Below are 26,845 nucleotides of genomic sequence, written 5' to 3' on the forward strand. Positions count from 1 at the left end.
TAGTTGTAGCTGGTCCATTACCTACCAGCAAATCAGGAAACAGGAATATTTTGTTGGTCAGGACAAATATGTGCGCAATTCGTAGTAAAGAGACTGACGAGATGGTGGACGTGGACATCAAAAGTTGGGAGATGTGCCAGAAGCTATGTGTCCGGAAAATATGTGAAGCTGCATCACATCCACGATTCGATATCATGGTGGAAAGATTCACCCGAAATTTGGAAGAGCATTTTAGAAAGCTGGTGGACAGGTATCGTCACAGATACAGAGGACGTCCATATATCCATGTTCCTGGAATCAAAGGCGTAGACCACTGCGAGGATAATTTTTGGTTACTGATTGATTTAAGGTTTAGGATTAATGCTAATGGAGAAAGAAATGCTAAAGAGGACAACAGTGTCCTAGAAGACGAGATGAAAGGAAGAAATACTAAGGGTTTAATTCTGGAAATATGTCTAATCGGGACGATCAGACTTAAGTGGAGGGCAGTGTAACGAAAATGGCACCAGAACAAACTAGAATAGACAATCGAAGGCGATAACTTGCCAGATGTATCTAGATATCGGTATTCGTAGTTGCCAGAATGTTCGAGTGACGATAACATGTTAGCAATCGACTATATAAGGGCTGCCGGGCTGGCAGCAAGACACAGTTCTAATAAGAGAGTTGTCGAGTAAGGACAATTCTAAGGAGAGTGTTGTCGAGCAAAGTGTAAACAAGTTATAAGTTAGAGTTGTAAAGTAGGGTATTGAGTACTAAAGTGTTAAGTTATAAGGAATTAGAAATAAAGATTAGTGTATAGCCATTAAAGTGTGACTTTTATTTGACAATCCAGTGATCGAACTCAGGGTAGAGTTTTAGAGTAAACGGCAGATTTTGGAAATCCGTTACAATACCAAAGTGATCAGGGTGAAGAGTGGAGTTCAAATCCGAATGTCTGTCTGTCCGTCCGTTCGTCCTTCTGTGCAAGCTGTAACTTGGCACCATAGAAAGGTTGCTTTCGAAAATGGTCGAAATCGGACCATTGCCACGCCCACAAAATGGCGAAAACTGAAAACACATAAAGTGCCATAACTAAGCCATAAATAAAGCTATGGAAATAAAATTTGGTATGAAGGATCGCACTATGTGGGGCATATTTGGATGTAATTTTTTTGGGGAAGTGGGCGTGGCCACGCCCCCTACTAATTTTTTTTGTACATATCTCGCAAACCAATGGAGCTATATAAACCAAACTTTCTGCAGTCGTGTTTTTTAGCCACTTCCTAATACAGTCCAAAAATGAAAGAAATCGGATCATAACCACGCCCACCTCCCATACAAAAGTTAGGTTGAAAATTACTAAAAGTGGGTTAACTCACTAACGAAAAACGTCAGAAACACTAAATTTCACATAAGAAATAGCAGATGAAAGCTGCACTCAGATTTTTTTACAAAATGGAAAATGGGCGTGGCATTGCCCACTTATGGGTCAAAAACCATGCCTCAGGAACTACTCGACCGATTTCAATGAAACTTGGTTTGTAATAGTTTCCTTACATCCCAATGATATGTTGTGAAAATAAACTTTCAATGGACTTTATACAATATATTGGCCGAATATATGGGCCAAATTGTGTATTATATAATATAAATAAAGTTAAATAAATAAATTGCGAGAGTATAAAATGTTCGGTTACACCCGAACTTAGCCCTTCCTTACTTGTTTATAATTATAATTTTTTCATACATATTTCTACGCAGTAATAACAATTGATTGTATGTGTGAAACGTTTAAGTTTGGCCGACCACTGCTCTAAGAATACTCTTATTCGCAACCAAGCCCTTATCTCTTCCCTGTAGTAAGGATGATATGTATTGGTATATTGCACTAGTGAATTCAGGTATTACAAGTAACTACCCAGCAAGTCATGGGTACTGAAACTCCAACACATTCAAAGAAATTTCAATAACACCACTACATACACATATATGCATCAAAGGGCAAAATGTGCATAAACATTTACCTCAACTCTTATCTCGTACAGCACCGTGAATGATAGAAAGAAACAACCCAAGTTCTCGTGTTTGAACAAGTTTTGTTTTGAGTCATGGCTGCTTGTGAAGTATTATTTTGCGTGTTTTATTTAAATCAGTGATCTGCAGCCTAATTAAAGTTTAAATCATTGAAGCACGCATTTTTAAATAAGTAAAACGTAAAATAAAAGTTTTCTAAAGCTAAAATATGAAATTGAAGACGGTGATACAGTAATACTTCATCGCATTGTCAATTCGAAGCACGCAATAGAAGCTTCGCCAACAATGGTCAACATCAAGGGCGAAACCATTGAATACGTAAATAATTGTTGAATATAATAATAATATCTTGCCTTAAACTCTAATTAATTTTACAGATATTTCAAACCTCATACGCGCGTTAAATGTACGCAACCTAATTGGTGTCACTTATGGTAGCAGCGTAGAACTTTCGAAGCGATGGAATATGTGCTGCAAGCAAATCCAGAACTATGGATGCATACGCTGCTACATCGAACACAAATCATTTACACACTAGATATTAGGTTTAATGTCATTTTTTACGTGCAATTAAAACTTTTTGGTCAACACAAGCACGTGAAGAATTGGAACGACATGGTTTAGGTGCGTTTGCAACCGTTTATCATCGCGACAACTGGGTTTTGCCAATGAGCTAGAGGGCAAAGCAATTGCAGTATTTTTGGACTTACCGGCACCTCAGTTGCCGTGCCATTAGCAAATAAAATGAGTGCCATGAGTGGGATAATAGAAATTTTAAAACTTCTTGTATGTTCAATTAGGAGGACGTTTTTTATTAATTTTCACCTTGTATTGAGGAATCATAATGTTGTTGTATCCCTTTACAAGGACATGGATTCGCCGAAATTAGTACAATGGAAATACTACAGCAAGAGCATGGATGTTAAGACTAGAACGTTGCCCGTGCTAGATTTAAAATTCCTGAAGTATAAGGTAATTATTATCATCATCTATGTTGTGGAAATTAAATATTTACTTTATATTTTATGGAAACCCTCCTCACAGAAATTGGATGAATCTCGTACTAGTGAAATTAATGAAAGAACAGATCTTACAAAGACTCCTAAAGAAACCAAAAGAGTCCTCACATTATGTCCGCAGCTTACACTTCCGGGCCGCTCGGGGTATTTGACATTTGCCACTCTCCCTCCAGCCTTTGTCAGATAGCAAAAATTGTTCAACTATTCAATTCTTTATACATATGTATATAGTGTAGTACGATAATATATGTATGAAGTAAATATAATAATAACACCTAAATGGCATGATATTTTCAATAAATATGTAATGTAATTAATGATTTTGTTATTAAATTCTCATTTGGGATTTTGGTAGAACTAACCGAAAATAGCGGGTATAGTTTCTGGCCTTTTGTGGGTCGCAGTACTGAAAGTGCACGTGGAGTTTTCGTTCGCAGTTTTGTGTCCCAGCCAGCATTTACATATAAAAATAAGCATTTGTAAGCGTTCAAATGTAAGCAAAACACTTATAAAACGCTGCTGTGACCTTTACAAAAGACATCAAAGCAAGGGGTTTATAATCGAAAAGGACCCAACTTTATAAGCGTTTAAAAGACAATTGCAAAACATGTTTTTTAAGTAACGTAATTACACGTTTTCTAAATGCTTAAAAACACGTATTTTTAATGAAATAAGTAAGCGTTTTAAACATTTACTTTGTTTTGGATATGTTTTTTTTATTGATACATTTAAAAAATCAGTTTTAATATTAAATTTGGTTTCTTCATAGAATAATATTACATTAAAATATAAAAATAGGAACTTCATTGTCTTTTCATTTAAAAAATCATTACTACTTAGTATTTTAGTTTACTTTTTTTGTTGTTTTAATTTTAATACGATTTTTTGCGTTCTGGAAATATGACTTAGAGGCAAACACAAAGTCCTCTTCCTTGCCTCCATTTTCAGCGAAAGTTTCTGCAATAGAATTTAAATATGAATATAGAAATGTAACTATAAACCTTTTAAACGTATTTCACTTACGATGAATAGCAGTGGCGACAGTGAAGGCCCTAATGCACTTCTTATCTCCAATTCCTCGCCAGGAAAAGCTCTCAGCAACGTTGTCAGTCATAATCTTCTGCCACGCTTTCGTAACAAATTTTCTCGAATTGGATGTTGACCATCTTTTTAGATCTGCCTTCTAAAAATATAAATAAAATCGACATCAGTATACAGTCACCGGATATTTCAAATTTAAATTCTTACCAGCAAGGAAAATGTATCTATATCTTCCAGAATAGTTTTCTCAAAATTGAGGAAGTCTTCAATATTAGCATACGGCTTGCTTGGTATAATAGTAGCGTTATTATGTGATACCGCTTTTTTAAGATCAATGATTTCTTTGCGCATCCCCTCAACGTTTTCGGTTAGGCGCAACAATATTAACTTATTTTTTTCCTCCACCTTTTCAACAGCCTTTTGACATGCGTCGATAATTACTGATTGAATTGCTGCCGAAAAAATATAAAACAAATATGAGAAAAGTGTTGCGGTGTTATGTTAAAAGTATCCTTTAAAAATAAATATTGTTGTTGTGCTTGGACTTGGTTGCATCACATAAATAGTTTGTGAGGATGCGATGTCATCATTAATGGGGTCGACGATGTAATTGAGATTGTTCTGCGACATGATCTGCTATGAGTGGCACAAATATATAAGACGATCTGGTGTAGAAGCATATAACTTTTGATGTTACTTCGTCAAGCGTATGGTGATTCAGTGTTTTGTTAAAACTGAGATTTTCGGCACGGTAAATATTAAAAAGCGATGATTGAAGCGGCTTATCATATAAGTTATGTAAGTCTAGTACCCTTAGCCCGTGAAGTACAAAATCGTTATCAGCAGATCTTGATATGGAAATAAGTTTGAAAATTAATTTGTGTACTAAATAAAAGTTCTCAGGTGCAATAGACGATAAATAAAAGTTTTTAGTTTTAACAAATTTGTAAGTGCCATCACTTTGTACTGTAGATTTTTTAGGAACAATATTTGTATGATGATTTCCATGTACACTCTGCTCAACTAGTCTGTTGTAAATATGGGACAGAACATTATTTTTTTTCTTAAGTAGTTTCTTAATTTTTCCTAATTTATTTTCAAACTTGAAAGCACTGGTTGTCTCTAGTGATCCAAAGTGCATGGAATCTCTGGCCAAATGACTCAAACAGTGGCAATTATATGTTAACAATAAATCATCATATAAAACAGGGACTCTGAGTAAGAAATCCTTTCTCAGCTCCTCTGCGCATTTGTTATTTTGTATACAATCTTCAGCATTGAGGAGAATTCGCATTGCAAGACTAAGTTGCAAAAAATGAATGTACCTCTCTTCGCTCAATATGTCCTTTAGCACAACCTGGCCTGTATACAAAAGGAACTGACGGAATTCCGTTGCTTTGAAGCGGTCTTTCTCTTTTAAATCCCGTGGTTTCCTACAAAAGTCTCTTGGTATGTAACGCGCAATGAATTGAAATTCTGTGCTTAGTTTTCGTATATCATTTTGTTGCAAAAAATAATTGCGATTTTTAACTTTTATCCAGGATCCAAGCAAAGCCTTCATTACACCCAAACACACCACGTGCATGTAATCTAGAGCGAATACTTGGATCACGCCGATTGGAAGTTTTTCAATCTCCAAAGAACTTTGCTGTTTGTGATGGCTGACATCAGTTCTTTGCCGAAAATTTATATTTGTGCGCAAAGGATGATTTTGATAATGGAATATTATACAATTCTCTTTCCGTTCGCCCCTCTTAATGCACTTTGTGCAGCAACTATAGCCTGCGTGTCCTTTGACTCCAAGCATATGTGACCTAGCTGGTGCATCCAGAATAAATGCTCGACATTTTATTACAAAAGTTTTATTTTCGTATGAGGATCCATTTTGGAGAAGATCGTTCAACTCATCGACAAATTGTGCCAGAAACTTATTCACATTATTGGGATGAGACCGTCCACAAAAAATAGCAACCACGAAAACTGAATCCGTCCCATTTACATTCACTAAAATAGGCCACACGCTCTTCAGCGAACTTTTCGAAATTGGCAATCCATCGATGTTAAAGTTCAATTCTAAAATATTTGTATGCACTTTATATTCCCGCAAAAAATCTGTCAAACAGTCTCTCAAGCCATAATGCGCATATTCTCCACCTGCTAACGAGACAACTGGAGCATCAGTCGGCGTACGTTTAAGCGTTCTGATATCTTTTGGTAGACCTTCAATTTTGTCGCTTAATAAGTCCAATAATTTATTAGCATGCACATTGGACACATTGCTCTCTACAAACCATGCAGCTAAACGTTTGTTGAAATCAATAACGGCGCCATCGGCCATTGGCAACAAGGAATCTAAATTATTCTGTACTTCAGGCACAACCTCCTGTTCCACAAATTCACTCTGGGTACTTACAGAACTTGCAGCCGCAGCGTTCCATAGATGTTCAAAAATTTCGAAGCTGCTGCGCACAACACTTTTCTTCTTTTTTGCTGCAGACATTAAATAAGTAGATTATTACCTTTTTTAATTGCAAATGATAATTAAAAGTATCAAACGCACTTAATTTAACAACTTTAAGAACAATTTTACATACAAACTTTTGCGGCGAGAACTACATGTTTTGCTTAAATTTATGAAACACTTACATTTGCAAGTAAATTGTCAACGACGTTCGCAAAACACTTGCATTTGCAAGCAAATTGTCAACGACATTCGCAAAACTCTTATTTTTGCAAGCTTGCTGCAATCTTAATTTACAAAACGCATTCACAGAATTGTGCAAGAGGTAAATAAAATGTGCAACAAAGGGATGAACGATCACAGGTACACAATAGTTTCGGGATTGACTTTTGTCAATTCGCCCTTAAGAATGGAATAGAAACTTTCATTGAAACTGCTAGTACCGCTCCCTGGCATTCACCGAAGAATTCGCCGGTACCTGTCTTGCAGGGTATATTCATCATTTAGCACTGTATATACCTCTTGCACTATTTCCGGAATGTTATTGGTACAATCACAGATGAAAGACCCCAAACTGCGCACCAAAACTACATATGCACTTTCAGTACTGTTCTTGGTACTATTACGGATGAAATACCCCAGCAAACATATTAGCAAGCGTTTTGTAAATTAAGATTGCAGCAAGCTTGCATAAATAAGAGTTTTGCGAATGTGTTATTAACATTTCTTTGAATGTGTTGGATTTTATAAATCATATAAATCATACGCTTATGGATTTTATAAATCATGTAACAAAGGCTTGGGATACAGAAGTCAAGAACCAAACAACAGCAAACTGCAACAAACAAAATTACAGAATACATGTTTTAATGTATGTACATAAAACTGTATGCGAAGTAAATAAATAAAACCTTGAATACATCTATATTTTAAAGCTTTTTGAAATTTTGTAAGTTTTAATGAAAATTTTATAACTGGAAGTCTCTCTAGCTCGAAGTTTTTTTGTGAATTATGGTGATTCGAGTTACGAGAAATTCCATTGTACATCTATGCATATTGATAAATAATTTGCTGTAAAAGCATCTACTTAATTGTTTTAAAAGCAAGTTATATACATTGCACTCGCGAAAACTCGAACACACGATAACTCGAACGTTCGGAAACTTGAAAATTGTTTCTTCTCCATTGGCTACTTTAAAACTCGAACAAAATATGATGGCTCTAAAACTCGAACAAAAAATGTCCATTATTTTATACGCAAAAACATATCATATATAATATACATACATATTCGTATTGTTGTATGTTAACATGTCCAACGCATGTTAGATGCGTATTGTTTTATTAAAAGGTGCCTCAAAAGGCTTCTTCTTGACAACGCTCTTCGCATCCAAACGAAGATGAATTAAAGTCTGAAGATGGCAGCGATGTTTTTGCCCCCGAATGTCAAGCCTTTTTATAAATTCTCTATAGAAATTCTCTGTTGGCAGCCATTTTCACCGATCAATGCGATTTGGTGGAATCAATGAAAAAAATTAACTTGAGCGAAGATGTTACATTTTTGGATAGAGCTTGGAAAAAGTTGGGGCAAGATACTTTGGTGAAGTGCTGGAAAAATATTTTAAACTTTGCCAAACCTGGATAACGACGACGACGATGATGTTCCGCTTAATGTTTTGAAAAACCAAATGGAAGCAGAAGCTAAAAAATTGGAAAAAGAATCTGCGAATATTCTCGAAGGCTTAAATCCTGAGGTATGGTGGTGCTTCAAAATAAAAAAGTCATGTTTAACAACAACACATTTTTATTAGGTTCTTTTTACAAAAGAAGAAATAAATAACTGGAATAAAGGCTTGATTAAAGAGGAACCAATTGAAGAAAGCAATTCTGAAGATGAATATGAGGCAGAATGATTTGTATTGCAATCATTGCGTGAAAAGGCCGTATTGAATTCGGTCGAACATAAGAAACGGCAAACACAAATCACTGCTTTTTTTCTAATAATTAGATACACATGTTCATTGTATTATTTAAGAAAAGAAAAATAAAATATTCGAATGAATTAATCATGAATCACTAAACATTACAAAACATACTAATATTTTGAATTATGCAAGAAAAATATAACACTCGAAAACTGGAATAATTCGTTAACTCGAATAGGTGTGGTTTTCATTAGTTCGAGTTTTCGCGAGTGCACTGTAGTTTTTTGTAACAAATTTAAATCAATAAAATTAATTAATTAAAGTACGACTTCTGAAATTAATATTGGTCTCCGTGCTGTCATGTATAGAGATACATACTACCACTACGTAGGCCCTGACTGTGATCTGAGCAAAAATGTTTTTCTCTTATCGGTGGACCTTTAAAAGAGTAAAATTAATGCAAAACAGACTTTCATAACATACATTAGTCGTTCAGAGTTGTCTTGACTAAATAAATTATAGATTATATCTTAGATAAATTATAAATTAGTGTTCTAATGTTGCCCTATTTTGTACTATATTTTTTAGTGCAAACGAGTTAGATATAGAGTTATATATATCAAAATGATCATGGCGACGAGACCAAAATTCGAATGTCAGTCTGCCCGTCTGTACGTCCGTGCAACGGATAACATGAGTAAAAATTTAGATTTCTTGACGAAACTTGGCACACATGTTCCTTGGAACCGTGAGAGGGTTGCTTTCGAAAATCGGATCATTGCCAACCAACCGAAAACACATAAAGGGTCATAACTAAGCCATAAATAAAGTTATAAAAGTAAAATTTGGAATAAAGGATCGCACTAGTAACTGGCATATTGGGATGTAATTTTTTTGGGTAAGCGGGAGTAGCTCCGCCCCCAAATCGGTTATTTGTATATTATCTCGCAAACCAATAAAGCTATATAAACCAAACTTTCTGCAGTCGTTCCTTAATACAGTCCAAAAATGAAAGAAATCGGATCATAACCACGCCCACCTCCCATACAAAGGTTAGGTTGAAAATTACTAAAAATGCGTTAACACACTAAGAAGAAATAGCAGAAAGAAGCTGCACACAGATCTTTTTACAAAATGAAAAATGGGCGTAGCATCGCCATACCTCAGGAACTACTCGACAGATTTCAATGAAATTCGAAATACATATATTTTCTTGACACCCTGATGACACGTGTGGAAATTGGATGAAATTGGTTCACAACCACGACAACTTCCCATATAACTCAATTTTGCAGTCCATCTGATTCCATCACTTTATAAGATATACATCAGGAACCAATGAAGATAGCGAAATAAAACTTTACACAAATAACAACAAACTTTACAAGCGACCAGCAATATCTGTCAAATATTAAAATACACGCGTTCTTATGGGCACAGATTTTTTGACAACAGCACGACTACGCGACAACAGGCTTGTAATTGTCGATGTCGCTAAATTAAAAATGTTTCTAATTTTGGCGACGACAATGGGCATCTGTAGAGTTGCCACTAATATGTGAAATGTAAAATTATTAAAAATTATAACAAAGATGACATTATTTTGCCAGCATAAATATAAAATAGCTTTGATATGTCATTTATAATAACAATAGATTATTTAAAACAAATAAATCGACCATTTTTACATTTTTGTACAAATAATTCCACTTTAAACTAAATATGAAAATTTTATTGAAGTGAAAGATTTTAGTACGGCAACAATGAAATTGCTGTTTGATATGTCGCTGCCGTCTTCAAAATGTTCAAGACGCTGGCTTCAACGCGACATTTGTGATCAGCCGTCGTTACGTCGTGTCGTGTCGTCGGGTTTGTGTTCGGCACTTCAGAAGACAACATCCGGCAGCATATGTACTATGTACAGCGTTGCATAACATCTGCTTATAATTTAAGAATTCAACATATTGCAGATATTTTCTAAATGAAAATAATGATACAGAAATATATTCGGGAAATAACACTTAATGAACTAAAATTGGTCATAAAAAAAGCGATCACATTATGTTGTCTTTAGATAATAATTAAATGAAACGTTCAAACGACATTTGCATTCATATTTCATATTTTGTTTCAATAAAAAATTTTTCAATATAATTAGGAATTTGGGATTAAATTTAATTAATACATCGTAAATATTGGTATGTATTTATGGACTTTTCTCTTTAACTGATTTATTTATTTATTTTTTTTTTTTACTGTAACTTTTAACAAATAACCAACGATTGATATTTTGTACAAACGAGAACTCGTTATCGAATAACGAACATACAAATTTCGAAAGTTCGTATTCGATAGCGAGTACCTCGATCCGAATACAAAATAAAATACATGAATATCGAAATGTATTTGTGCTTTAGTTAGGAATAAAATTATACCAAACATGTTTTTTATAAGTGAACTAGTAACCGGGCCACGGGTTGCTGTGGTTAAGGTGTACGTTAAATTATATTATAGTTTACTGTTTAATAAAATGAAATTATTTGTAGTGTCACTAATTATTGGAAAATATAGTCAATATCAAACATTTTTTGGCAAACTTTGTCGGAAATCACCAGGCAGGTCTAACCGACTGGACAGACAGATGGAAATTGCGACTAATATTTCAAATATCCTACCTCTCAAGTTGGATGAAACACACGTAATAAAATCGGTTCAGTCGTTTAGGCGTGAATCAAGGACAAACAATGTGACATGGAATTTATATATATAAATATATAAGGTAAAATTATAATTTGTACTGACGAAAATCCCAATAAAAGTTTTAAAACAACCCTTTAGAAAATTGCTTGTGTACTATTATACGGTTGAATTGGTGAGTTTGAATCACCAATTGAATTGAGAATTTTGATCTGACCTACAAACAAACGGCAGCCACATCGGCAGTTTACAGTACTAAATTCCCAATTATGTATAATATGTTTAGCTATTTATATGTGTTAATTAGAATTTAGCTATCTAATTGGATAAAACGTTTTGAAACATTCAAGTCAAAGTGGAAGTGATTTGGTCTTATCAGCATTTGTTAAGGAAACGTTATTAAGCTTTTCTAGGTACGTAATAAAAAATATATTATAGTTTTCGCTTTAAAAATTTACTCATAAAAATGATGTTTAGTAAAATATGGGGACGACCATGAATTGGTGAAGAATACAAGACGTGTCGGATTATTGATTTTAAACTTTGGGATATTAGACAAATTAAATGCATTTTTATAAAGCAGTATAGTTTAATAGCATACCTTGCAATCCTTCGTACTCGTTTGCCATATGCGAATAGAGCGATCATTTGAACAAGAAGCAAATATACTGCCATCAAGGTGTACGCGAACCATGCGCACCCATTCTCTATGGCCAGTATAAGTTTTCACACAGTATCTAATAATAACGGAAAAATAAGATTTCACGTTCTAACAAAATCCATATTTCTCACCCTGTAGCCACCTCCCACATTTTTATGGTTTTGTCTCGTGATGCTGAAATTACGTAATCTCCAGCTGGCACAAACGCTACAGACGAAACATTGTGATCATGTCCATGCATTGTTTTTACGCATTCATAACTTTGTTGAAAATCCCATAATTTGATGGATAAGTCAGCGCTGCACGATACTAAAATATAAATGTAGTATTTAATATATAATTAAGACAGATAGCTTAATTAATACAAACCCAACAGCTTTCCTTGAGCGTCAAATGCTACATCTTGCACAGAGTCGGTGTGGCCTTTTAAAGTGCGTTCATATTCTCCAGTTTCGAAGTCCCAAATTTTTATAGTAGCGTCTTCAGATGATGAAACCATCAATCCAAAAATTGGGTGAAATACCACCTAAATAATAAAACAAGGAGAGTAGAACAATATTTTTGTTGTTTGAAGTAATTAACAGGATGCGTATATCAAATCATAGTTTATTCTATTTTTTTTTTTTGTAATTAAAATACACTATTCAACATACTTAAAATCAGAAAAAAATGACAGTCAGACGACGTATTATATTTGCTGGATTTCAAGGAGAAGCGTCTAAATTATACTTTAAAGGTCACGGTAAAAACTGAACCAGCGAATGGAAAAAATAAGTTGGCCTAATGAAACTAATAGCGCTTATAGACAGCCAAATTAATTGATCAATTCAAATTTTTATTGAGAAGCCCTTTTTTGCATTTTACACTGCCGGCTACTCTATAACCGATCAGCTGTTATACATTTTTTTTTTTTTGCTTTTCATAAGAAGTTGGTAAGTTTCATCAGCTGATTAATATTTTTTAGCAGCGACATCTTCCGTAGCTTTTTTTATCAAAAAATTCAGCCAATCCCAGACAAAGAACGTATATCATACGTCTTTGTCGCAGAGTTGGATTTGATTTTCAAGTTGATTATAATTCAATTAAAAATAAATGTTGATTTTATTTTGTATGGTAAATCAATCTTAATAAGCGTTTTATCGAGCAGAGGCCGTTTAATTGATTAATTAGCTCCTGTCTAAAAACACTATAAAATAATGTTTATAGAATCTGACGGCGTTATAAAGACTGTTAAGTTAACCAAGCACACATTATGGACCTTTATAAGCTGTATGTCAAGAATCAATGTGGGGTAGGTAGAATTTATAGATGATATTGTGAACGTGATAGAGATCTGAGATATACATCCAAATCAGTAACCAAATGATTTCCACAAAATCGAATCAACGTCGTAGCGAAAGCTATCGAATATTGGTCATCTGAGTGAAGTTAAAGTTACAGAGTGGATCAATATACTACCAGATTTCATAAAAAAATCGTGAAATCAATTTCTAGGCAGTAATGAAAAGAAAAGAAAAAAGTTTGACGTGTGAGTAATTTTGTTGCAATGAAATCTATTTTGTGATTTTTTTATTTTTTTTTTCTAAAATCTACTTATAGGCTTGTGCTGGAGATCGCGCGATTTCATTTTCTAACCGAAATTGCAAATCGCACGAGTGTTTTGAGGTGTGATATCATTCACTCGATACTTTCACTTGATTATTTACAAATTTATGAACGATATATGATTAACTGCAAGTAGAAATTTCTTGCGGAAAGTGGATTTCATAGATCCAGCGAAACATATGTTGCCTTTATATTTTATATTTTGCCATGCAAGAACTTGATGGTAACAAAAATCATGATGAACTTCATCCTATCGGCCGTTAATCAGTCGTTTTCATACTGGTTCGGCAAATATAAGGGAACAAATTGAAAATAATTTTATGTGAACAATTTAAGTTTTAGTATGTTTTATTTATTTAATATAGCAAATAAACTAGTTATGCCTTAATAACCAAATCATCAACATTTTTACAAATTATCCGCTATCAAATATATGATTCGCGTACACACGGCCGTCCGATTTCAAAACGGAATTAGTATGACGATTTCGATTTCTGGCACATGCAAAATCGTTACGATTTGATGTTCGAAAACGGAACAGTGAAAAACAGCACATGGCATCATGTTTTCAATGACAATTTCATGCGAAAACGAATTGCAACACATGCCTGATAGTTACGATTAACTTATTATTAATTTATTATTAAATTATGGATCTAATTTCAACCACAACATTCACGAGTTTTTATCACTTGTATTTAGTTTTAATATAATGAATTTTACTTACCTGTGTAATGCTTGCACGATGTTAAAGAAAATTTTTCTGGAGGACGTGGTATCCATTCCCCAGGGCTTCGTTTTGCTTTTGTAGGAGCTCCTTCAATAACCTCCTTCTCAGCTTCTGATAATTTCGCTTCTAACTCCATAACCTTTTTTTGCAATCGAATAACAGAAGTCCATTTTTTTCCAACAGTCCGCTGAATTTTTTTTCGTTTTCTGTAGAAACATCAGCTTCTTTGCGGAATGCATCTAAAGACTCAGAATAGCCACTACTGCCTAGATAATCGGCAATCGCTTGGTTGCTAAAATTCAAAAATACAACATATGTCTACGAAAATGAAAGTAAATATCTTACAGTTCCTCGCGCTGCCTCTGCGACAAAACCATTTTCATGTTCTTGGACAGATCAGACGATGTCGACAATATTCGATCCTATGAAAGTAGAATCTTTCAGGAGAGTTCCGCTGAAAATTGATGAAATCGAAAATTCTTATTATTATTAACAAGTAAGCAAGGACTAAGTTCGGGTGTAACCGAACATTTTATACTCTCGCAATTTATTTAACTTTATTTATGTTATATAATACACAATTTGACCCACATATTCGTCATATATATTGTATAAAGTCCATAGAAAGTTGGAAACCATAATATTAGGTTAGAAGCACCGAGGTCCTCGTGTTCGATATATGGGGCCTTAAAAACCTATGGTCCGATTTCGGCGATTTTTAGAATGGGGTTGCCACACTATTAACATAGTATTTGTGCAAAGTTCTGCACCGATATCTTCACTAGTGCTTACTTTAAATATTGTAAAGTAAACGATTCAGATCGTATTCAAAGTTCTGGTATATAGGAAGTAGGCGAGGTTGTGAAGCCATTTGGCCTATTTTCACAACAAATCATTGCAAACCAAGTTTCATTGAAATCGGTCCAGTAGTTCCTGAGATATGGTTTTTGATCCATAAGTGGGCGACGCCACGCCCATTTTTCATTTTGTAAAAAAATCTCGGTGCAGCTTCCATCTGCCATTTCTCATATAAAATTTAGTGTTTCTGACGCTTTTCTTTAGTGAGTTAACCCACTTTTAGTAATTTTCAACCTAACCTTTTTATGGGAGGTGGGCGTGGTTATTATCCGATTTCTTTGATTTTTTGGACTGTATTAAGTGGCTAAAAAAAATGACTGCAGAAAGTTTGGTTTATATAGCTCTATTGGTTTGCGAGATATGTACAAAAAACGTATTTGGGGGCGGGGCCACGCCCACTTCCCCAAAAAAATTACATCCAAATATGCCCCTTCATAGTACGATCCTTCATACCAAATTATATTTCCATAGCTTTATTTATGGCGTACGCCGATGATATTGATATCATCGGAAACAACACCCGCGCCGTTAGTTCTGCTTTTTCCCGCCTGGATAAGGAAGCGAAGCGAATGGGTCTGGTGGTGAACGAGGACAAGACGAAATATCTCCTGTCATCAAACAAACAGTCAGCGCATTCGCGTCTTGGCTCCCACGTCACTGTTGACAGTCATAACTTTGAAGTTGTAGATAATTTCGTATACCTAGGAACCAACATTAACACCGATAATAATGTCAGTCTTGAAATCCAACGCAGAATCACTCTTGCCAACAGGTGCTACTATGGACTGAGTAGGCAATTGAAAAGTAAAGTCCTCTCTCGACGAACAAAAACTAAACTCTACAAGTCCCTCATCATTCCCGTCCTACTTTATGGTGCAGAAGCGTGGACGGTGCAGAAGCGTGGACGGTGTCAACATCCGATGAGACGGCACTAGGAGTTTTCGAGAGAAAGGTTTTGCGGAAGATTTACGGTCCCTTAAACATTGGCAACGGCGAATACCGCAGAAGATGGAATGATGAGCTGTATGTGTTGTTCGACGACATAGACATAGTCCAGCGAATAAAAAGACAGCGGCTACGCTGGCTGGGTCATGTTGTTCGAATGGATGAAAGTGCCCCAGCTCTGAAAGTTTTCGATGCAGTACCCGCTGGTGGAAGCCGAGGAAGAGGGAGACCTCCACTCCGGTGGAAGGACCAGGTGGAGAAGGACCTGTCTTCACTTGGTATTACCAATTGGCGCCAAACCGCCAAAAGGAGAGATGCGTGGCGCACTGTTGTGGACTCGGCTATAACCGCGTAAGCGGTTTCTACGCCAGTTAAGAAGAAGAAGCTTTATTTATGGCACTTTACGTGTTTTCTGTTATCGCCATTTTGTGGGCGTGGCAGTGGTACGATTTCGCTCATCTTCGAACTTAATCTTCTTATGGTGCGAAGGAACACGTGTTCCAAGTTTAATTAAGATATCTCAATTTTTACTCAAGTTACAGCTTGCACGGACGGACAGACGGACGGACAGACAGACATCCGGATTTGAAATTTACTCGTCACCCTGATCACTTTGGTATATATAACCTTATATCTAACTCGTTAAGTTTTAGGACTTACAAACAACCGTTATGTGGACAAAACTATAATACTCTCTTAGCAACTTTTGTTGCGAGAGTATAAAAATCGTTAATAAATTAATGAAAATAACTTTACAAGGTTGGATACAATTAATACGAAACAATTTTCATACAACAATATATAAAAAGATGTAACAAAATCACAAATTAATCTGCAAGACTTTTAATTTGGTACTGTATCCATATCAGACTATAAAGATAACTGTAAAAAATTTTCAGAGAAGCAATTGTAATAAAACATGTGGACATTTGATTTCGAAAAATGATTAATAAACAAGTAAGGAAAGGCTAAGTTCGGGTGCAACCGAACATTTTATACTCTCGAAATTTATTTAGAGATTTACCTATATTTTCGGTGAAAAATTACCCTTAGGCACTGAGTTCTTCATGTTTGATATAAGGGGCCTTGAAAAGTCATGGTTCGATTTTGACAATTTTTCCACAAGTGATGTCACAGCTCAAATACAGTATTTGTGTAAAGTTTTATCTCGCTATCTTTATCGGTTCCTTATGCATTCATTATAAAATGAACGAATCAGAAGGATTTAAAATTGAGTTATATGGGAAGTAGGCGTAGTTGTGAACCGATTTCGCCCATATTCCACCAGTGTCATCAGGGTGTCAAGAAAATATTATATACCGAATTCTGTCGAGTAGTTCTTGAGATATGGGTTTTGACCCATAAGTGGGCGACGCCACGCCCATTTTCCATTTTGTAAAAAAATCTCAGTTCAGCTTCCTTCTACCATTTCTTATGTAAAGTTTGGTATTTGTGACGTTTCTCGTTAGTGAGTTAACCTACTTTTAGTAATTTTCAACCTAACTTTTGTATGGGAGGTGGGCGTGGTTATTATCCGATTTCTTTCATTTTTGGAGTGTATAAGGAAACGGCTAAAAGAAACGACTGCGGAAAGTTTGGTTTATATAGCTTTATTGGTTTGCAAGATATATACATAAAACCTATTTGGGTGTGGGGTCACGCCCACTTTTCCAAACAAATTACATTCAAATGTGCCCCTTCCTAATGCGATCTTATGTTCCAAATTTACGGATAACGGAAAAATAAGATTTCACGTTCTAACAAAATCCATATTTCTCACCCTGTAGCCACCTCCCACATTTTTATGGTTTTGTCTCGTGATGCTGAAATTACGTAATCTCCAGCTGGCACAAACGCTACAGACGAAACATTGTGATCATGTCCATGCATTGTTTTTACGCATTCATAACTTTGTTGAAAATCCCATAATTTGATGGATAAGTCAGCGCTGCACGATACTAAAATATAAATGTAGTATTTAATATATAATTAAGACAGATAGCTTAATTAATACAAATCCAACAGCTTTCCTTGAGCGTCAAATGCTACATCTTGCACAGAGTCGGTGTGGCCTTTTAAAGTGCGTTCATATTCTCCAGTTTCGAAGTCCCAAATTTTTATAGTAGCGTCTTCAGATGATGAAACCATCAATCCAAAAATTGGGTGAAATACCACCTAAATAATAAAACAAGGAGAGTAGAACAATATTTTTGTTGTTTGAAGTAATTAACAGGATGCGTATATCAAATCATAGTTTATTCTATTTTTTTTGTAATTAAAATACACTATTCAACATACTTAAAATCAGAAAAAAATGACAGTCAGACGACGTATTATATTTGCTGGATTTCAAGGAGAAGCGTCTAAATTATACTTTAAAGGTCACGGTAAAAACTGAACCAGCGAATGGAAAAAATAAGTTGGCCTAATGAAACTAATAGCGCTTTTAGACAGCCAAATTAATTGATCAATTCAAATTTTTATTGAGAAGCCCTTTTTTGCATTTTACACTGCCGGCTACTCTATAACCGATCAGCTGTTATACATTTTTTTTTTTGCTTTTCATAAGAAGTTGGTAAGTTTCATCAGCTGATTAATATTTTTTAGCAGCGACATCTTCCGTAGCTTTTTTTATCAAAAAATTCAGCCAATCCCAGACAAAGAACGTATATCATACGTCTTTGTCGCAGAGTTGGATTTGATTTTCAAGTTGATTATAATTCAATTAAAAATAAATGTTGATTTTATTTTGTATGGTAAATCAATCTTAATAAGCGTTTTATCGAGCAGAGGCCGTTTAATTGATCAATTAGCTCCTGTCTAAAAACACTATAAAATAATGTTTATAGAATCTGACGGCGTTATAAAGACTGTTAAGTTAACCAAGCACACATTATGGACCTTTATAAGCTGTATGTCAAGAATCAATGTGGGGTAGGTAGAATTTATAGATGATATTGTGAACGTGATAGATATCTGAGATATACATCCAAATCAGTAACCAAATGATTTCCACAAAATCGAATCAACGTCGTAGCGAAAGCTATCGAATATTGGTCATCTGAGTGAAGTTAAAGTTACAGAGTGGATCAATATACTACCAGATTTCATAAAAAAATCGTGAAATCAATTTCTAGGCAGTAATGAAAAGAAAAGAAAAAAGTTTGACGTGTGAGTAATTTTGTTGCAATGAAATCTATTTTGTGATTTTTTTATTTTCTTTTTCTAAAATCTACTTATAGGCTTGTGCTGGAGATCGCGCGATTTCATTTTCTAACCGAAATTGCAAATCGCACGAGTGTTTTGAGGTGTGATGTCATTCACTCGATACTTTCACTTGATTATTTACAAATTCATTTCGTTCTACAGGATAAATAAAGAAGCATTTGAAAATATTATGAACGATATATGATTAACTGCAAGTTGAAATTTCTTGCGGAAAGTGGATTTCATAGATCCAGCGAAACATATGTCGCCTTTATATTTTATATTTTGCCATGCAAGAACTTGATGGTAACAAAAATCATGATGAACTTCATCCTATCGGCCGTTAATCAGTCGTTTTCATACTGGTTCGGCAAATATAAGGGAACAAATTGAAAATAATTTTATGTGAACAATTTAAGTTTTAGTATGTTTTATTTATTTAATATAGCAAATAAACTAGTTATGCCTTAATAACCAAATCATCAACATTTTTACAAATTATCCGCTATCAAATATATGATTCGCGTACACACGGCCGTCCGATTTCAAAACGGAATTAGTATGACGATTTCGATTTCTGGCACATGCAAAATCGTTACGATTTGATGTTCGAAAACGGAACAGTGAAAAACAGCACATGGCATCATGTTTTCAATGACAATTTCATGCGAAAACGAATTGCAACACATGCCTGATAGTTACGATTAACTTATTATTAATTTATTATTAAATTATGGATCTAATTTCAACCACAACATTCACGAGTTTTTATCACTTGTATTTAGTTTTAATATAATGAATTTTACTTACCCGTGTAATGCTTGCACGATGTCCAGTTAAAGAAAATTTTTCTGGAGGACGTGGTATCCATTCCCCAGGGCTTCGTTTTGCTTTTGTAGGAGCTCCTTCAATAACCTCCTTCTCAGCTTCTGATAATTTCGCTTCTAACTCCATAACCTTTTTTTGCAATCGAATAACAGAAGTCCATTTTTTTCCAACAGTCCGCTGAATTTTTTTTCGTTTTCTGTAGAAACATCAGCTTCTTTGCGGAATGCATCTAAAGACTCAGAATAGCCACTACTGCCTAGATAATCGGCAATCGCTTGGTTGCTAAAATTCAAAAATACAACATATGTCTACGAAAATGAAAGTAAATATCTTACAGTTCCTCGCGCTGCCTCTGCGACAAAACCATTTTCATGTTCTTGGACAGATCAGACGATGTCGACAATATTCGATCCTATGAAAGTAGAATCTTTCAGGAGAGTTCCGCTGAAAATTGATGAAATCGAAAATTCTTATTATTATTAACAAGTAAGCAAGGACTAAGTTCGGGTGTAACCGAACATTTTATACTCTCGCAATTTATTTAACTTTATTTATGTTATATAATACACAATTTGACCCACATATTCGTCATATATATTGTATAAAGTCCATAGAAAGTTGGAAACCATAATATTAGGTTAGAAGCACCGAGGTCCTCGTGTTCGATATATGGGGCCTTAAAAACCTATGGTCCGATTTCGGCGATTTTTAGAATGGGGTTGCCACACTATTAACATAGTATTTGTGCAAAGTTCTGCACCGATATCTTCACTAGTGCTTACTTTAAATATTGTAAAGTAAACGATTCAGATCGTATTCAAAGTTCTGGTATATAGGAAGTAGGCGAGGTTGTGAAGCCATTTGGCCTATTTTCACAACAAATCATTGCAAACCAAGTTTCATTGAAATCGGTCCAGTAGTTCCTGAGATATGGTTTTTGATCCATAAGTGGGCGACGCCACGCCCATTTTTCATTTTGTAAAAAAATCTCGGTGCAGCTTCCATCTGCCATTTCTCATATAAAATTTAGTGTTTCTGACGCTTTTCTTTAGTGAGTTAACCCACTTTTAGTAATTTTCAACCTAACCTTTTTATGGGAGGTGGGCGTGGTTATTATCCGATTTCTTTGATTTTTTGGACTGTATTAAGTGGCTAAAAAAAATGACTGCAGAAAGTTTGGTTTATATAGCTCTATTGGTTTGCGAGATATGTACAAAAAACGTATTTGGGGGCGGGGCCACGCCCACTTCCCCAAAAAAATTACATCCAAATATGCCCCTTCATAGTACGATCCTTCATACCAAATTATATTTCCATAGCTTTATTTATGGCGTACGCCGATGATATTGATATCATCGGAAACAACACCCGCGCCGTTAGTTCTGCTTTTTCCCGCCTGGATAAGGAAGCGAAGCGAATGGGTCTGGTGGTGAACGAGGACAAGACGAAATATCTCCTGTCATCAAACAAACAGTCAGCGCATTCGCGTCTTGGCTCCCACGTCACTGTTGACAGTCATAACTTTGAAGTTGTAGATAATTTCGTATACCTAGGAACCAACATTAACACCGATAATAATGTCAGTCTTGAAATCCAACGCAGAATCACTCTTGCCAACAGGTGCTACTATGGACTGAGTAGGCAATTGAAAAGTAAAGTCCTCTCTCGACGAACAAAAACTAAACTCTACAAGTCCCTCATCATTCCCGTCCTACTTTATGGTGCAGAAGCGTGGACGGTGTCAACATCCGATGAGACGGCACTAGGAGTTTTCGAGAGAAAGGTTTTGCGGAAGATTTACGGTCCCTTAAACATTGGCAACGGCGAATACCGCAGAAGATGGAATGATGAGCTGTATGTGTTGTTCGACGACATAGACATAGTCCAGCGAATAAAAAGACAGCGGCTACGCTGGCTGGGTCATGTTGTTCGAATGGATGAAAGTGCCCCAGCTCTGAAAGTTTTCGATGCAGTACCCGCTGGTGGAAGCCGAGGAAGAGGGAGACCTCCACTCCGGTGGAAGGACCAGGTGGAGAAGGACCTGTCTTCACTTGGTATTACCAATTGGCGCCAAACCGCCAAAAGGAGAGATGCGTGGCGCACTGTTGTGGACTCGGCTATAACCGCGTAAGCGGTTTCTACGCCAGTTAAGAAGAAGAAGCTTTATTTATGGCACTTTACGTGTTTTCTGTTATCGCCATTTTGTGGGCGTGGCAGTGGTACGATTTCGCTCATCTTCGAACTTAATCTTCTTATGGTCCGAAGGAACACGTGTTCCAAGTTTAATTAAGATATCTCAATTTTTACTCAAGTTACAGCTTGCACGGACGGACAGACGGACGGACAGACAGACATCCGGATTTGAAATTTACTCGTCACCCTGATCACTTTGGTATATATAACCTTATATCTAACTCGTTAAGTTTTAGGACTTACAAACAACCGTTATGTGGACAAAACTATAATACTCTCTTAGCAACTTTTGTTGCGAGAGTATAAAAATCGTTAATAAATTAATGAAAATAACTTTACAAGGTTGGATACAATTAATACGAAACAATTTTCATACAACAATATATAAAAAGATGTAACAAAATCACAAATTAATCTGCAAGACTTTTAATTTGGTACTGTATCCATATCAGACTATAAAGATAACTGTAAAAAATTTTCAGAGAAGCAATTGTAATAAAACATGTGGACATTTGATTTCGAAAAATGATTAATAAACAAGTAAGGAAAGGCTAAGTTCGGGTGCAACCGAACATTTTATACTCTCGAAATTTATTTAGAGATTTACCTATATTTTCGGTGAAAAATTACCCTTAGGCACTGAGTTCTTCATGTTTGATATAAGGGGCCTTGAAAAGTCATGGTTCGATTTTGACAATTTTTCCACAAGTGATGTCACAGCTCAAATACAGTATTTGTGTAAAGTTTTATCTCGCTATCTTTATCGGTTCCTTATGCATTCATTATAAAATGAACGAATCAGAAGGATTTAAAATTGAGTTATATGGGAAGTAGGCGTAGTTGTGAACCGATTTCGCCCATATTCCACCAGTGTCATCAGGGTGTCAAGAAAATATTATATACCGAATTCTGTCGAGTAGTTCTTGAGATATGGGTTTTGACCCATAAGTGGGCGACGCCACGCCCATTTTCCATTTTGTAAAAAAATCTCAGTTCAGCTTCCTTCTACCATTTCTTATGTAAAGTTTGGTGTTTGTGACGTTTCTCGTTAGTGAGTTAACCTACTTTTAGTAATTTCCAACCTAACTTTTGTATGGGACGTGGACGTGGTTATTATCCGATTTCTTTCATTTTTGGAGTGTATAAGGAAACGGCTAAAAGAAACGACTGCGGAAAGTTTGGTTTATATAGCTTTATTGGTTTGCAAGATATATACATAAAACCTATTTGGGTGTGGGGTCACGCCCACTTTTCCAAACAAATTACATTCAAATGTGCCCCTTCCTAATGCGATCTTATGTTCCAAATTTACGGATAACGGAAAAATAAGATTTCACGTTCTAACAAAATCCATATTTCTCACCCTGTAGCCACCTCCCACATTTTTATGGTTTTGTCTCGTGATGCTGAAATTACGTAATCTCCAGCTGGCACAAACGCTACAGACGAAACATTGTGATCATGTCCATGCATTGTTTTTACGCATTCATAACTTTGTTGAAAATCCCATAATTTGATGGATAAGTCAGCGCTGCACGATACTAAAATATAAATGTAGTATTTAATATATAATTAAGACAGATAGCTTAATTAATACAAATCCAACAGCTTTCCTTGAGCGTCAAATGCTACATCTTGCACAGAGTCGGTGTGGCCTTTTAAAGTGCGTTCATATTCTCCAGTTTCGAAGTCCCAAATTTTTATAGTAGCGTCTTCAGATGATGAAACCATCAATCCAAAAATTGGGTGAAATACCACCTAAATAATAAAACAAGGAGAGTAGAACAATATTTTTGTTGTTTGAAGTAATTAACAGGATGCGTATATCAAATCATAGTTTATTCTATTTTTTTTTTGTAATTAAAATACACTATTCAACATACTTAAAATCAGAAAAAAATGACAGTCAGACGACGTATTATATTTGCTGGATTTCAAGGAGAAGCGTCTAAATTATACTTTAAAGGTCACGGTAAAAACTGAACCAGCGAATGGAAAAAATAAGTTGGCCTAATGAAACTAATAGCGCTTTTAGACAGCCAAATTAATTGATCAATTCAAATTTTTATTGAGAAGCCCTTTTTTGCATTTTACACTGCCGGCTACTCTATAACCGATCAGCTGTTATACATTTTTTTTTTGCTTTTCATAAGAAGTTGGTAAGTTTCATCAGCTGATTAATATTTTTTAGCAGCGACATCTTCCGTAGCTTTTTTTATCAAAAAATTCAGCCAATCCCAGACAAAGAACGTATATCATACGTCTTTGTCGCAGAGTTGGATTTGATTTTCAAGTTGATTATAATTCAATTAAAAATAAATGTTGATTTTATTTTGTATGGTAAATCAATCTTAATAAGCGTTTTATCGAGCAGAGGCCGTTTAATTGATCAATTAGCTCCTGTCTAAAAACACTATAAAATAATGTTTATAGAATCTGACGGCGTTATAAAGACTGTTAAGTTAACCAAGCACACATTATGGACCTTTATAAGCTGTATGTCAAGAATCAATGTGGGGTAGGTAGAATTTATAGATGATATTGTGAACGTGATAGATATCTGAGATATACATCCAAATCAGTAACCAAATGATTTCCACAAAATCGAATCAACGTCGTAGCGAAAGCTATCGAATATTGGTCATCTGAGTGAAGTTAAAGTTACAGAGTGGATCAATATACTACCAGATTTCATAAAAAAATCGTGAAATCAATTTCTAGGCAGTAATGAAAAGAAAAGAAAAAAGTTTGACGTGTGAGTAATTTTGTTGCAATGAAATCTATTTTGTGATTTTTTTATTTTCTTTTTCTAAAATCTACTTATAGGCTTGTGCTGGAGATCGCGCGATTTCATTTTCTAACCGAAATTGCAAATCGCACGAGTGTTTTGAGGTGTGATGTCATTCACTCGATACTTTCACTTGATTATTTACAAATTCATTTCGTTCTACAGGATAAATAAAGAAGCATTTGAAAATATTATGAACGATATATGATTAACTGCAAGTTGAAATTTCTTGCGGAAAGTGGATTTCATAGATCCAGCGAAACATATGTCGCCTTTATATTTTATATTTTGCCATGCAAGAACTTGATGGTAACAAAAATCATGATGAACTTCATCCTATCGGCCGTTAATCAGTCGTTTTCATACTGGTTCGGCAAATATAAGGGAACAAATTGAAAATAATTTTATGTGAACAATTTAAGTTTTAGTATGTTTTATTTATTTAATATAGCAAATAAACTAGTTATGCCTTAATAACCAAATCATCAACATTTTTACAAATTATCCGCTATCAAATATATGATTCGCGTACACACGGCCGTCCGATTTCAAAACGGAATTAGTATGACGATTTCGATTTCTGGCACATGCAAAATCGTTACGATTTGATGTTCGAAAACGGAACAGTGAAAAACAGCACATGGCATCATGTTTTCAATGACAATTTCATGCGAAAACGAATTGCAACACATGCCTGATAGTTACGATTAACTTATTATTAATTTATTATTAAATTATGGATCTAATTTCAACCACAACATTCACGAGTTTTTATCACTTGTATTTAGTTTTAATATAATGAATTTTACTTACCCGTGTAATGCTTGCACGATGTCCAGTTAAAGAAAATTTTTCTGGAGGACGTGGTATCCATTCCCCAGGGCTTCGTTTTGCTTTTGTAGGAGCTCCTTCAATAACCTCCTTCTCAGCTTCTGATAATTTCGCTTCTAACTCCATAACCTTTTTTTGCAATCGAATAACAGAAGTCCATTTTTTTTCCAACAGTCCGCTGAATTTTTTTTCGTTTTCTGTAGAAACATCAGCTTCTTTGCGGAATGCATCTAAAGACTCAGAATAGCCACTACTGCCTAGATAATCGGCAATCGCTTGGTTGCTAAAATTCAAAAATACAACATATGTCTACGAAAATGAAAGTAAATATCTTACAGTTCCTCGCGCTGCCTCTGCGACAAAACCATTTTCATGTTCTTGGACAGATCAGACGATGTCGACAATATTCGATCCTATGAAAGTAGAATCTTTCAGGAGAGTTCCGCTGAAAATTGATGAAATCGAAAATTCTTATTATTATTAACAAGTAAGCAAGGACTAAGTTCGGGTGTAACCGAACATTTTATACTCTCGCAATTTATTTAACTTTATTTATGTTATATAATACACAATTTGACCCACATATTCGTCATATATATTGTATAAAGTCCATAGAAAGTTGGAAACCATAATATTAGGTTAGAAGCACCGAGGTCCTCGTGTTCGATATATGGGGCCTTAAAAACCTATGGTCCGATTTCGGCGATTTTTAGAATGGGGTTGCCACACTATTAACATAGTATTTGTGCAAAGTTCTGCACCGATATCTTCACTAGTGCTTACTTTAAATATTGTAAAGTAAACGATTCAGATCGTATTCAAAGTTCCGGTATATAGGAAGTAGGCGAGGTTGTGAAGCCATTTGGCCTATTTTCACAACATATCATTGCAAACCAAGTTTCATTGAAATCGGTCGAGTAGTTCCTGAGATATGGTTTTTGATCCATAAGTGGGCGACGCCACGCCCATTTTTCATTTTGTAAAAAAATCTCGGTGCAGCTTCCATCTGCCATTTCTCATATAAAATTTAGTGTTTCTGA

At 35.1% G+C, this 26,845-nt stretch overlaps 2 protein-coding genes, 2 long non-coding RNA genes and 2 pseudogenes across 6 annotated transcripts; 2 read left to right on the plus strand and 4 right to left on the minus strand.

Annotated features, from left to right (window-relative positions):
* The first annotated feature begins 1,600 nt into the window (after positions 1 to 1,600).
* LOC128922617 (uncharacterized) lies at positions 1,601 to 3,255 on the plus strand. Its single transcript, XR_008471803.1, has 3 exons — positions 1,601 to 2,334; positions 2,394 to 2,988; positions 3,061 to 3,255. It is a non-coding gene; the product is annotated as an uncharacterized LOC128922617 (long non-coding RNA).
* A 541-nt stretch (positions 3,256 to 3,796) lies between these two features.
* On the minus strand, positions 3,797 to 8,741 carry LOC128922602 (uncharacterized). Of its 2 annotated transcripts, XR_008471794.1 has the most exons (3): positions 4,284 to 8,741; positions 4,059 to 4,218; positions 3,797 to 3,992 (listed from the first exon to the last, which is right to left on the minus strand). XR_008471794.1 is itself a non-coding variant. In XM_054233703.1 (2 exons), exons 1-2 carry the CDS (start codon positions 4,147 to 4,149, stop codon positions 3,880 to 3,882), a joined length of 204 nt encoding a protein of 67 aa, XP_054089678.1. In that variant the 5' UTR covers positions 4,150 to 4,299; the 3' UTR covers positions 3,797 to 3,879. The 2 variants fall into 2 exon arrangements, 1 of the variants encoding a protein (XP_054089678.1); XM_054233703.1 differs by having other exon boundaries at positions 4,059 to 4,299.
* Positions 8,742 to 10,154: 1,413 nt separating this feature from the next.
* Positions 10,155 to 14,553, minus strand: LOC128922605 (lissencephaly-1 homolog; annotated as a pseudogene).
* On the plus strand, positions 10,516 to 11,823 carry LOC128922606 (uncharacterized). Of its 2 annotated transcripts, none has more exons than XR_008471795.1 (2): positions 10,516 to 10,660; positions 11,009 to 11,823. It is a non-coding gene; the product is annotated as an uncharacterized LOC128922606 (long non-coding RNA). The 2 variants fall into 2 exon arrangements; XR_008471796.1 differs by lacking the exon at positions 10,516 to 10,660 and adding an exon at positions 10,796 to 10,955.
* Positions 14,554 to 17,950: 3,397 nt separating the features above from the next.
* LOC128922603 (lissencephaly-1 homolog) lies at positions 17,951 to 20,366 on the minus strand (annotated as a pseudogene).
* A 3,395-nt stretch (positions 20,367 to 23,761) lies between these two features.
* Positions 23,762 to 26,188, minus strand: LOC128922604 (lissencephaly-1 homolog). The gene is made up of 3 exons (XM_054233704.1): positions 26,142 to 26,188; positions 25,788 to 26,088; positions 23,762 to 23,944 (listed from the first exon to the last, which is right to left on the minus strand). Exons 1-3 carry the CDS (start codon positions 26,177 to 26,179, stop codon positions 23,777 to 23,779), a joined length of 507 nt encoding a protein of 168 aa, XP_054089679.1. The 5' UTR covers positions 26,180 to 26,188; the 3' UTR covers positions 23,762 to 23,776.
* Between the last annotated feature and the right edge of the window lie 657 nt (positions 26,189 to 26,845).

Source organism: Zeugodacus cucurbitae, chromosome 6 (genome assembly GCF_028554725.1).
Source record: "Zeugodacus cucurbitae isolate PBARC_wt_2022May chromosome 6, idZeuCucr1.2, whole genome shotgun sequence".
In the NCBI taxonomy this organism is placed as follows: Eukaryota; Metazoa; Arthropoda; class Insecta; order Diptera; family Tephritidae; genus Zeugodacus; species Zeugodacus cucurbitae.

What these genes read in the sequence shown, in the direction of transcription:
- LOC128922602 (XM_054233703.1), bottom strand. Translation starts at nt 4,149, where the DNA reads ATGACTGACAACGTTGCTGAGAGCTTTTCCTGGCGAGGAATTGGAGAT. An exon ending in TGTCGCCACTGCTATTCATC is followed by an intron (nt 3,993 to 4,058) that starts GTAAGTGAAATA and finishes ATTCTATTGCAG; the next exon opens with AAACTTTCGCTGAAAATGGA.
- LOC128922604 (XM_054233704.1), bottom strand. Translation starts at nt 26,179, where the DNA reads ATGAAAATGGTTTTGTCGCAGAGGCAGCGCGAGGAACT. An exon ending in CAGAGGCAGCGCGAGGAACT is followed by an intron (nt 26,089 to 26,141) that starts GTAAGATATTTA and finishes TTTGAATTTTAG; the next exon opens with CAACCAAGCGATTGCCGATT. An exon ending in ATCGTGCAAGCATTACACGG is followed by an intron (nt 23,945 to 25,787) that starts GTAAGTAAAATT and finishes TTTATTATTTAG; the next exon opens with GTGGTATTTCACCCAATTTT.